At 48.7% G+C, this 13393-nt stretch overlaps 2 protein-coding genes across 2 annotated transcripts; one reads left to right on the forward strand and one right to left on the reverse strand.

Moving 5' to 3' along the window:
• The first annotated feature begins 6873 nt into the window (after positions 1-6873).
• Positions 6874-7866, forward strand: LOC125514303 (uncharacterized). Its single transcript, XM_048679615.2, has one exon. The coding sequence runs from the start codon at positions 7091-7093 to the stop codon at positions 7628-7630; it is 540 nt and encodes a 179-aa protein (XP_048535572.1). The 5' UTR covers positions 6874-7090; the 3' UTR covers positions 7631-7866.
• Positions 7628-13146, reverse strand: LOC125514304 (universal stress protein A-like protein). The gene is made up of 4 exons (XM_048679616.2): positions 12875-13146; positions 10482-10603; positions 10269-10387; positions 7628-7994 (listed from the first exon to the last, which is right to left on the reverse strand). The coding sequence occupies exons 1-4, from the start codon at positions 13056-13058 to the stop codon at positions 7886-7888; spliced, it is 534 nt and encodes a 177-aa protein (XP_048535573.1). The 5' UTR covers positions 13059-13146; the 3' UTR covers positions 7628-7885.
• Between the last annotated feature and the right edge of the window lie 247 nt (positions 13147-13393).

Below are 13393 nucleotides of genomic sequence, written 5' to 3' on the forward strand. Positions count from 1 at the left end.
ATGTATGTCTTGTCGTGCGTATCTGTGGTGACAATGGGATATCACGTGATTCACTTGATGTATGTTTTGGTGATCAACTTGCGGGTTCCGCCCATGAACCTATGCATAGGGGTTAGCACACGTTTTCGTCGTGATTCTCCGGTAGAAACTTTGGGGCAATCTTTGAGGTTCTATGTGTTGGTTGAATAGATGAATCTGAGATTGTGTGACGCATATCGTATAATCGTACCCACGGATACTTGAGGTGACATTGGAGTATCTAGGTGACATTAGGGTTTTGGTTGATTTGTGTCTTAAGGTGTTATTCTAGTACGAACTCTAGGGTTGTTTGTGACACTTATAGGAATAGCCTAACAGATTGATTGAAAAGAATAACTTTGAGGTGGTTTTGTACCCTACCATAATCTCTTCGTTTGTTCTCCGCTATTAGCGACTTTGGAGTGACTCTTTGTTGCATGTTGAGGGATAGTTATGTGATCCAATTATGCTATTATTGTTGAGGGAACTTGCACTAGCAAAAGTATGAACCCTAGGCCTTGTTTCAACGCATTGCAATACCGTTTACGCTCACTTTTATCATTAGTTACCTTGCTGTTTTTATAATTTCAGATTACAAATACCTTTATCTACTATCCATATACCACTTGTATCACCATCTCTTCGCTGAACTAGTGCACCTATACAATTTACCATTGTATTGGGTGTGTTGGGGACACAAGAGACTCTTTGTTATTTGGTTGCAGGGTTGCTTGAGAGAGACCATCTTCATCCTACGCCTCCTACGGATTGATAAATCTTAGGTCATCCACTTGAGGGAAATTTGCTACTGTCCTACAAACCTCTGCACTTGGAGGCCCAACAACGTCTACAAAAAGAAGGTTGTTTAGTAGACATCATGGGGTATTAGTAGTAGATGTAGTTGGACTAGCAGATCTACTTCTCATAGACGTAATGCTTATATGAGATTATACCATAAATGATCATAGTCGTGAATATGCAATTCGGTCAATTGGACAACTGTAGTTTTTTTACCATGATGCTTGCTATTTTCGAGAGAGATTAGTGAACCTATGACCTCCGGATCTATTCTCCATTAATAAATTCTTCTACACAATTTGATCTTTTTACTTGTCGTGCTATTTTACCACTATCTATTTGTACTATTTACTTTCAATCCTGTAACTAGAAAGACAAGGGGCTCTACAACCCTCTTGCCACGTTGGGTGCAAGTTTGTATCTTGTTTGTGTGCAAGTGGTGTTTAACTTGTTAGCTTGGCAGCTTCCTACTGGATTGATAACCCTGGTTCTCTAACCAAGGGAAATACTCTGTTGTTGTTCTACTTCACCCTTCTCTTTGGGGGAATCCCAACAATTCCTACGAGAGTCAGCAGGCGCCGCCGCAGTCGGTCTCCGAGCCCCTCGACCTTAACGGCCTCCAACTCCTTCGAGAAGAAGGAGACCATCATTTCCTCCGATGATAACGACCAGCCGGCGTAGCAGCCACATCTCCTCCAGGAGGCGGCGACGCCGGACGAGGAGTTCCAGCGACAGATTGACATCATGACCGAGCAATTGCTACGCTAATGTGGGCCGCGACCGCCCCTGCCACCGCCGCCAGCCTGTGTGAAGGGGCCGGCGCCACCTCCACGCTACCGCGTGAGGAAGGAGCCAATGCACAACCGATATGGCCGCATCCAGTAATGGCTTCACCGTTGCAACTTGACAAATGTAGCAAGTCCGTGAAAGAGGAGGTGCTATTGGCGATTGCGAAGGCACGTGGGCGCATCCTCCACTACTTCAATGGTTGTGGCGGTGGCTCTTCCCTGCCATGGAGCATTAGCGCGCCGGAGGAGAGGGCTGCTAGGTAGGCGACGCGAAGGCGTCGGCCTGGGTCCGTGGGACCCTGACCTCGTGGAGGCCTGGCCCCACGACTAGTCACTGACCACCGCGGAGACGGTTGCGTGGCATCTGCGCCGCCTCAACGGGGAGCTCACCAAGATCAGCGAGGAGCGGTCTCTCAGTGAGACCGTCGTCGCCGACGGCTGGGGCAAGGGCACGACGAGGATCCTCGGCCATCGTTGGCGTCGGTCCTCCGCACAACGCATGAGGAAGTGGAGCGCCTTCTCCGCGAGTGCCGGGCAACGGACGTGCAAGGCTGTTGCGCTTATGTGCCCTTCCGCTACTGAAAGGACCACTTTGACGATGAAGACGACGATGACGATGGCACAGACGACGACGGTGGTGCCACTGGCCCGGACGGCCACACGTACATCGTGTTTGCATGAAAATTGTGTGATTTATTCAAATTTATTTTAAAATGTATGCCGACATGGTTGGATGGATGGCCGACTATTTTCTCTCAAACATGTCCGTGGACAAATACCATATTTGTTTTCAGGGTACACATTGGAGGACCTTGGTCGTCGGTGGTGAGGGGGGTCACCAGATCCACGCGTGTGGATCATTTTTACTCCCTCGTGGTCTAGGTTTTTAGGTTGTTCATCGTCTTTGCTTCCGCGGCGACGATGACGACGCTGAATAAAGATTTTTCGGATCCTTCCCTGACGAGGCCATCGGTCCTATGGTTGGGGATGGATTTGGAAACCAGACCATTTAATTAAGGATGGCGTGGCGGCGACGGCATTCTAATGGTGGACATGTGTCCTCGGGCTCCGCCGTTGCGACGGCGTTTGCTCCAACATCAGCACGAAGGTTGAGAGCTAGTCCAGAAGCGGATGCAAATTATCACCACACCATTTCAGGCATCAGCAGTTTTCTCTTTCATCAGGCAGGCTCGAGGAGTTCCCACGCGAATTAAACCACACAAATATAATGGAAAGGGAACCGGAGAATCTACCCGTAGCACAAAAGAAAAAGAAAAAGAATCCACCCGTAGTACAAAGTGCTAGGGCAAGATCAAGTTCAAAAAACAAAAAACGTGCTAGTGCAAGACATTTGGCAAGACATTAGAGCATCTACAACCGGACTTTGCAAATCCGATTCCTCAAACGCATGCCAACGCGTCAACATTAAATCCATACCATTATAGTGGAGCTCGTCCGACACCGCTGTGCCCATATCCGTTAGCCGGTTGCGCCCCTCAAAATGTTGGTCCAGTCACTAGCAAGGCAGAGTAGGACATGGGACACGGTCCGGCTCAAAGGACTCAAGGCGCGGCCGTCTCTCATGCCCTACTCTTCCTCGTCGGAGTTCGGAGCCCTGATGCTGCTGGTGGATGTGAGATCAATGATGGACCCGCATTGGGAGGAGCCGGCGACATCCACCATGACGCAGTTGCGGCACGCGGGGTTGCAAGCCATCCGTCGAGGCGCCGAAGAATGCGACTCCGCCTCTCCAACGTCCATCGCCGGGAGGGCTACCGCCATCTCCAGCACCCGCTGCCTCGCACGGCGGGCACGCCGCACCGTGTTCTCGTCGGACGACGCCCATGCGTTCACCTCCTGCTTGACGCGCCAACGGAGGGGTTGCGCGTCTGCCACAATGTTCGGACTCCAGACGGACCGCACCGCCTCCAGTGAGGCAGCGGTGACACAGCTCGCGGCGGATCCATGCGCCATTTGGGCGGACACAATGTATTCCCGACGCAAAGAGTCTGAGTGCTGCCGGTTGCTGCCTCCTCTCGGGAACGGCGGAGCGCAAGCCGGACAGTTATCTCCTCCTCAGGGTTGTGCGGGATCGAGCTCGACGTCGACGAATTTGGAGATGTAGGACTCGGATCCGCTGCCCGCCATGCCGGAGAAGGCTAGAGATCGTTGGCCGGGAGGTTGGGTGGTGGAGGGGAGTGATGTGTAGTGGTTAGGATTTGGTCCGGAGAGCGAATGAGGATAAATATATGTGGGATCGGGTGGGCCAGCCTGGGGCGTGTCCGACATGACGGACACGCCTGGTCACGCCCGGACCTCCTCATGTGCACCCCATATTTTAGCTAAATATGAAGGATGTCGGTCAGCCCAGATGTTTGAAGGGGGTTTGAGACGTTCGGTTAGGCCAACTCCACCGCGCGACCCCAAACGGACGTCCGTTTTGTCCGGATTCTGTCCGTTTGGGTAGGGATTTGGGGTCGTGTCCGGATGTGTCCTGAGATGCGGTGGCCGTGCGCCCAGCGCGCAGCCGCATCCTGTCCGCGTGCATTTTTCTTTGAAAGTCCTTAACTTTTTTTTATCATTCATTTTTGGTACATGACAATACATCATCACATTTTGACTAGTAAAGCAAGGCCAGAGAAAATAAGAACAATAAGAATACATTTTAGAAGATAGCCAACTTCCATAACTGCCCCCTTGAGTTGGGTTAGGGGCTTCTCGATGCACTCATTGTTGATCTGTAGAGGAGGCTCGATCTGGCATCCTCCTTTCTTCTTCAAGCCAGAAGTAGATGTTGCTTCCTCAGACCTAGTCTCGTGTCTAGCCTCTAATCTAGCAACACGTGCACTTGTCTCATTTACAACCTCTATGCTAGCTAAAAGTGCACGAACATGTACGAAATTTCGCTCTATCAATATATCGATGTACTCTTCTTCCCAGTACCAAAACTTGCATCCATTCTACACAACAAAATTTGAAGTTAGCACAACTAGTCAAATTTAGAGCACAGACCGAAGCTAAAAAAAGTGCATACCCCGTCGTTTAAGCACTTGATGAACACCCATCCGGGATGTTCCGGCGTTGAGACATGCGGCGCACGACCATCCTTGGGTAGTGGTCGCACTTAATGAATGGCAACGGTGCGCCGGCGAGCTTTTGGGCAAGCACCGAGCCCGGCCGACCGCCATTCGTGTATCTGCCGGCGGACCACCGACGGTGCAAATCCGAGTGGCTAGAGGAGGAGCCACTGCCTGCATGTGGCCTTGTGGCCCGGCCAGTCCATGGCGCGGCCGGCCTCCCACAGCCGGCCAAGCTCAAGACCGACCGGATCCGCCCCAAATCCGGCCGGCAGGTGCGCACACCAGGTGGCCATGGTTGGTAGCTCGGCGGCGCCGAGGGGAAGGGGTTGGGTGAGCTCGCGTCCGAACTGCACGGCTGCAATGTCAGCGGCGGCGGCGGCAGCGAGGGGAAGAGTGGGGAAGAGTGGAAGGGGTGTGGCCGGAGAGAGGAAGGGGGCAGATAGAAAAAGGCTCGCCCTGTGCCACCGACGGGCGGGCCAGGGGAGGACACGTGCAGACGACTCGCGCGTCCGCGTGGTGTCCGTTTCACCCCAAAAGCGGCGCAAACTTGGGCCGCGGATGAATCGAAAGCGGACACAAAACGGACAAAAGTCCGTTTGCTCCCGCGCGTTGGACCGCCTCGTTTGTTCGTTTTACCTCAAACGGACGGGGCCGGATAGGATAGGGTCGCGCAGTGAAGTTGGCCTTAGGTCGGTTGTTTCTGATCGGTCACTGATCGAGCCGTTCATTCAGACGTTTGAGACGGATTTAGGATGACCGGGTGTAGATGCTCTTAGGCTGGGAAGCTCCTGGTGCCCGCATTGCCCAGTTCGTAGCAGTACATCACGATGCACACAAAATGCACCTCCAATACAACGCTCCTTCCATTTTGTGAAAATCAGGTTCAACAGAGGACGTGCTCCTCGGGTCGGGTCTAGACACTGGTTTGGCTGCTTGGCAAGTGACAGGCAGTAGCACTAGCACTGTAGTAGCAGTACGCCGGTAGCTTTGCTTTTTCCTCTTGCCGTCGTCGTGTACCTGGGTGAGGGTGACAACACGGGCATGGCATGGGTGGCGACACGACACCTGGGACCTGGCAGCGGGCAGCGGCAGGAATCTCTCTCGAGTGCGACTGCGGACAGGAGCAGGACAGCCCGGCCGAGCAAAGCAGCGGCAGCTCCGCGTGACGCGACCAAATTGTGGCGCCGCGCAGTCGCAGAGCAAATGCACTACTGTAGTAGCAAGCAAGCATCCTGCACAGTCGTCCCTCCGGCCGGTCGCCCAAGTGGACAGGAGTACTACTAGTATAGTACTTCATTCCAGCTTCGCCGACCCGACGTGAATCCATCAGTTCAGGGCAAATGATCCACCGCTCTACACTACACACTGTATTTCGTTCCATTTTTAAATTCGTCCCGAAGATCCCTCCAACAGCTCGAACATTTGCAGGCTGGCGTAATCTGAAGAGCTCTACATTACGCCGTTCAGTAGTTCAGTTCCTCTGTTCCTGTATGTAGGCAAAAGGGTTATCGATTTCCATCCGTCGAGCATTCCTGGCGACGCATGCTTCTCGTCTCGTGGCTCAATCAGTAGAATGCATCTGCTCGAGTGACAACGACGTCCACGTTGCTACGTACCTAGGCAAAATTATTGTGCCTCCTACACGCCGCCAAAATACCATCCGCAGCCTACACTGGAGATGTCTACCACTAGACCGTATTCGAGCAAATATCATGGAACAGCAAAACCAAACCCTACGCCTAACATGTCACCTCACGGAATTTGAGTATATGCGAGGCGTTTTAGATCGGCACGCCCAAGAAAGGTGGCTAGTCAAGCAGTAGGCGCTCATTCCTCTGCGCCCCCACAATCTGCTAAAGCGGAGCGGGGAAAGCAATCAAAGAAGCCAAAGCGATGTGATGTCCCTGCCTGCTCCTGCTCGCTGCTGCTCCTCGCTGCTACGGTTGCTTTGATCCAATGCAATGCAACGTCCAAAAGCAAAAGCAGAGAGCCAGCAGCACAGCACAGCACAGTAGAGCGTGAGGGCGAGGCCAACCCTGAGGGAGACGTTGTGCCAAGCCCGCGCATTGAACTGCTCCAAAGCGCGCGCCTTTCTCGCGGCCCGATGCGTTCAAAGATCTCTGCGGCGAGCGAGAGCGAGAGGTAAAAAAAAAAGAACGAATGAGTGAAAAGATGGGCGATGCAACATCATCATACCGGCGCTTGGAGTGCGAGGGCGAAAAGGAATTTTGTTCAATTCAAACCCGGGCCTCTGCCTCTGCCTCTGCCCCGCTCCATCATAAAAGGACCACACCACTACCCACGAAGCCAACGCTCCATCGCAAGCCATTTCCTTTGAGCGCAGAGACTCATCAGAGAGTAGTCTTCGAGAGCACGAGAGGCGCAGAGAGGAGAGGAGAAGCTGCCATGGCTTCCATGACTCAGCCCATGCCGTATTACCCCACCACCAACCCCATCATGCACGCGCAGCCGGCCACCACGTCCAGGGGCTCCTTCGCGCCGGTCTTCACCGTGCTGGGCGTCATCTCCTTCCTCGCTGTCGTCGCCTGCGTCGCGGGGCGGCTGTGCGGCCGCCGGCTCTCCAAGAAGAAGGCCTACGCCGACCAGCACTACTACGGCACTAACGCGGTGGGCGGCGACCTGGAGAAGGGCTTCGAGGTCAAGTACCCGCCGATGAAGCCCATGCCGAGCTCGCGCGCCGTGGTCCACGACATGGACGACGGCTTCGAGATCAAGTTCGCGCCGGGGAAGCCCGCCGCGTGGAAGACCGACGCCAAGGCCGACAACAGAGGGCGCCCGCAGCAGCAGCACCACCACCACCAGCATCCCCAGGCCGGCATGCCGAAGGAGTACGCCGGTTTCAGGTACCCCGCGGCTGCCAACGGCGCGGTCAGGCAAGGGCAAGTAAGGGGCGGAACGTTCGTCTCCGCAAAGCCCGGTTCATGATCATCACAGTAGCTTTTAGGTTCATCACAGCTTGATGCATCTATCATATGATAAAGAGTGTCTGCTAGGCATTTACTACTAGGCATCCATGATCCATCGGCGATCATAGCGTGTTCGTTCTTCACTCTAGTTTTGGGGCGCGCTCTGCAAAGTTTGTACCAGTTCCCAGTCACTTCCAGATTGTATTTTGTACATTAATTCATCGAGCAGTGAAGAACATCCCATTCTCAAAGTAACCACGGCTGCACGAAAGCATCAGTCGTCGATGGGGTCCTGGGGAGCTTCGTTGGCCTTGCGCTTGATGGTGATGACTGGACACTCGGCGTGCTTGACGCAGAACTCGCTCACCGTGCCCACGAAAACCCTGCAACGAAAAACACCGACCGTTTAGTTCAAGCGGAAGTTCTGCTTTGCTTCACCCACAAGAATGGACCACAATATGCTAGTAGTTCAGAAAAAAGCCACACGGCATAGTTCAGTGATGTGCACTTTGTCAGAAGAAGAATCTAAGCTGCATACAAAATATATTGTGGTCACACAGGAAGGAACAAAACGAATGTACCTGAAAACATAAAAAGGAAGTTGCATCATAAGGATGCATTCACACATAATGATAGAATGCATTTGGATTTGAAAAATATTCTGGGAAGATAAAACCCTCACACGCCCTTATTCTGGAAAGACAAGATTAGGTTGTGGAAAATTCGCATTTGTCACAGCTATTAGGTATGGGTGCAAACGTAGCATATGGCATCAGTCCATGTGAAGACTTCACCATTTCTCGAAACTAAAGAACAAGTATAACAAAGTAAAAATGCCCTTGCATCAGTGCTATAAGGTGTTGCAGAGATGTAATGTACTCCCTCCGTCTCGTAATGTAAAAACGTTTTTTGACACTACACTAGATTCAATAAACATCTTACATTATGAGACGGAGGGAGTATGACAGAATTACGTCCCATCATAAATATATCTCCTAAACTGGGAGAAAAACAGTGAGTTCGCAGGATTTATAATCAAACTACATTACCCTGAATAGTAGCCAAACAGCTCAATGACGTAGGGCAATAGCATACACGTACATGAGGTTGCCTGTGTATCACAGTACTAGCTCTACACAGATAGACCACGGAGTACATCATAGGCCGGGGTATGATTAATTTCTTTTGAGGAAGGGATACGATTAGTTCTGTACGAGTAGGACGTCAAATCATCGAGTCTTTTTATCAGTGGCACGTTCTCCTAGAGTAATACTTAAAAAGTGTTTATCAATAGGCTTTTTCACAATAGCTAGGCACGCTTCTACTGTTGCTTGATTTACAAGGCAGCATCTTGTCTAGCGAGCACGAACATCGAAATCCCTCTTAATGGGCAGGCATGCGCACAAAGTGTAAAGAACTTACACCCTGCATCTATGCACTTCGCAATTTCTTTCAGAACTTGACCGTATTTACCACCAACACAAATCAGAGCAAATGGCAGGATCAGATCGTGCCAACTGGAAAGGCCACAACTTAAATCTAGACTTGTAGGACTTCACTACAAGGTGCATAGGCATATAACAATGCACCATGTTCTCTGATCATATAGTCCATGTAAGGTTACCTTTTTTTCTACACTAAAATGAAAGGAATACGATACTTTTTTTTCTCTAAGAAAGAAAAGCATATCATGATGACAAATTGGGAAGGAGGGTTGGTATGCCAAATACAGAGGATAAAATGCATACAACTTATTCGAAAGAGAACTGTGTAAAGAATTCAACAGTATCAGATTTATTGTGGTATGCTCAGATTTGAGTTCAAGGTTAGCAAATCAAGCATAACATCCAAATTATAATGTTGTTATCCACAATAACAGTTTCACAGTCGGCTCCCAATATCAGACATTAAGTGTGCTTGATGTATTATAGAAATCATTTTTGGTTAAGTTACCAAGGTGATCAGCACAAATTTGAGGACAAAAAACTGTTGGCTATTTTCCGATGTTCTGTAAGACATAGCTGTGGGTTATCCAATAGATCGAATTCAAAGCGCCTCCATTCAACCCTCATCTTAGAGATCTCCATCATAACTATACAACCAGAAGTCCAAAACTGACAAGATCAAGATGCAAGAACTGATGTTCTATACTTTCATGTACAATGCTTATCGCAAATACTGCAAACATTTGGCTAAAGAAACACAGTTGTTCTGATACAATCATCTACTACCTCTACTCCTAAATATAAGATGCTGGGGCAGTTTAAATTAGCAAGATGATATTTTCTGTGTTTGGCATGTTAGTAAGATAGGTATGCTTGCTTCAGAATACAGCAACATTAACCCTGCCACTATACTAACTTACTAAGGTAACAGACAGGAAAAAAAAACAGAGGAGGGACAATACTGTAATATCATAAAATCAACTTTTCAAATGCCCCCATCAAAAACACAGTACATTCGATCCAGCCCAATTTTGCCAAAGAAAGATGATTGTGAATATATATCTTAGTTTGGATGAGATGCACACCTAGCTGATGAACCATTTTATCAAAACATACATGTAGCCATGTTATTACACAATGAAGATTACTCATGCAACCTTCTATAAAAATGATATTCAAGCTGACACGGTAAGTGATTTTAACATAAATTACCTCTGAAATGGCCCGAGGCCTCTACTTCCCACAACTAGAAGATCAGGCTGGACTCTCTTCACCTCATGGCAGATAACCTCCTTTGGATCCCCCTGTTTGGTCCAAGCTTCACATTTTATCTGCAGCATAATTAGATAAGCTGTTAGGAACCAAAATGGCAACTGTTCCTGACTGGAGCCTATAGTACTGGAGAAAAAAACAAAATGTAACTACCCCCAATCGATGGCATTCGTTCACGAAGTACTCAAGTAGGTGAATCCCTCTTATCCTGTCTCTCTGCTTCATGCTCTGGAAGTCCGTCGGTGATGCATATATACTATCCATATCATCAAATCCTTTGGAATTGGCAACAAAGACAAATCAGAAATACACCAGGCAGATAAAAAAATTATGATCCAAATATCTGATGTTTAAGCAAATACTCGGTACTCCATAATGTACTGTTTCACAATAAACTGGGAGAAAATGATACTCCCTCCGACCCGAATTAATTGACACGGCCTCTATACAATGTAAACTGGACATTGTATAGAAGCTGCGTCATTTAATCCGGATCGGAAGGAGTACATGCAAATGCATGCGACATGAGTCTACAAGAAGCGATTTACTGAGCAGAATTCAGGCTGAACATCCACGTTAAATGGGCACCTAGCCTGACAGTGCATCTCAAGGTAGGATTCCTATGCATACAATTTGTTAACCAGATATCAACTATACCATATTATAACATAAAGCACTAGGACCAACTGAGTTACTTTACTACCCAGCTATCTTACAAGCAAGGAGCTATTTCAAGCAGCAAGAAGAAGTGACAAAAAAGAACGGTTTAGAAGACAAAGAGGGAAAGCATTTTAAGTGGCATCAAGAGAAGTGCTCCCTAAGCTTTCTTGGACATTCTCTACTGAATTTCAAGTATCAGCTGAAGTGCCTTTTAGTCCAAAAATCGCGAGAACAGAACAAAGATTCAGGTCAAATCACTGGAAAGCACAAAAGCTATTTTGTCGCATACACTATTTCGAGCAGCATAGCAAACATGGAGAACAAAAGCATGCAAAGTTAGTAAACAACTCGATGGACAGCCAACTCATGTGGATATGTAATACCCTGCAGTTGCTATTATAACGGCATAACGTGCCTTTACCTTCATCCGGCCATTCCATGGGAATCAAAAGGACTAGCTGTTGCAGACTCACTACTATATACCGCCAGGTTAATTCATGAAAACCTTTGCAAAGCAAAATTAAACAGCTTAATTTTTTGGAGCTCTTTCTCTCCGCTAGTTCTACTATAAAATTGAAAGGCAACTCTTCTTTCTTGTAAATTATTTAAAATATTTTGAATTGACTTTGGAAAAATTATTCCCAGAATTTTGCTGGAGGTACGCCTCTAAGGGCATGAGAAGAAAAACGTTAGTGCCCACAGAGAAATAAAGTCATTGTATTCCTGAAGAACGGTTGAATGAATCAAATAGCACATTGTGCAGTTATAATAGCAAGGGAAGAGGATACTCTTCCACCCCAAATTGGCCTAAATAGGATACTAGACATAAATAGGTATTATGAGCCAAATATTGCTGCAAGAGCAGCATTTCTTCAAACACGAGAAACAAGGTGTTGCAGAAAATAATACTGGGCAGCAGAAACAGCTGAGGAATGGTAGATAATATCTCAACGTGTAAGGTGTAGGCTGAAAAGGCCCAAGCCAGTATGCCTTCGTAACTGAACCCAACTGGGGCGCATCAATCAGATGACATGCTCTTCTAAACTGTGCAGTATGCCTTCCATTAAAAAATACACTGTGTAGTACCACCACATGCGTTTGTTAAGATTAGAGGATATAAAACCTCTGCAATCTGCATTTACACAACTTACAGAGCACTAGTATCACACCAGTCATGCAGTACCCTCTATCCAGAAACAGCAAAAACTACATAACCAGCATTCCAGTTCAGTACATTATCAAGGCTAGACAACAGGCCATGAAAGCAGAGTCACTTGGTACATTCGCCACAGCTTCTGGTCATGGCATTTGTAGCGGTACAGTTAATTCAGATGCCGCAACAACTACCAACAAGGCAACAACCACCAGCTAGTATGATTAGTCTACTAAAATTGTACATGCCATTGACTAACCCTGAAACAGAACAAGCTCCCCATAAAGTACCGTGACAACTATATGCAACCGAAAAAGGATGCTACGAGCGGATGCATCAGAAGTAGTATGTAATCTCCCTCTTCTGCCGACAGTTCGTGTGATTCACACCAAAACACTAGAGTCTAGTACACAGGTCGCAGCAGCAGACGCATCCCGTGAACAGGAACAGTGGGATTGCAGTAAGGATAGCACGGATCAATGCTAAGAACTCATCGCGCATTCGATCTGAAACCACTAGGGCGTGCTACGAACAGATACACCGTGATCGAAGAAGAGCCACCGCCCACATCGCGACGGCGTCGCATACCAAGGCCACACCACCACCACCACCCTGCGCCGACCGAGAGGGAACCGGCGCATTTCGTCGAGCACCTCAAGTACGCAGCAAGCAAGCAAATCCACCCATGGGGCACTTCACGGGACGCACGAGGGGGGCGCGCGGTTGCACGTACCGTCCTCGTCGGGGACCTGGACGTGGAGGAAGAGGAGGTGGAAGCCGTCGGTGTTGGAGCGGACGAGCTTGGAGAGCATCCAGTCGAAGGCGGAGCGGCAGCTGATGGAGGGGTGCGGGTACCCCTTGAGCGACGACTCGTTCACCGCCATCATCACCCGCGTCGGCGCCGACGAATCCGCCATTTGCGCACGCCCTCGCTTGCTGTTTGCTTCCTTGGCAAGAAGGGGAAGAGGAGTTTTGGGGAAATTTTGAGGACAAAAAGCAATCCACGCTTTCCTTCTTCATTTATACTGGGTCCGGTCATTTTCACTCTTTTTTGCTATGGCCACATGAGAATAGGTTCACCATCGAGGCCCAAAAGCCGCTCAATTTTGGAATATCCGTGTGAATTTCCGTTATTAGCTTGAATGGAATTGTATTGGCCAATCAATTAAAGAGAAGTAAAAAATTTAGTAAAATTTATAAAACTCACTCGTGAGAAAATGTTTTCATCGTTTGGTTAGACTTTCAATTTTGT

Source organism: Triticum urartu, chromosome 6A (genome assembly GCF_056163025.1).
Source record: "Triticum urartu cultivar PI428250 chromosome 6A, HENAU_Tu73, whole genome shotgun sequence".
Classification (NCBI taxonomy): Eukaryota; Viridiplantae; Streptophyta; class Magnoliopsida; order Poales; family Poaceae; genus Triticum; species Triticum urartu.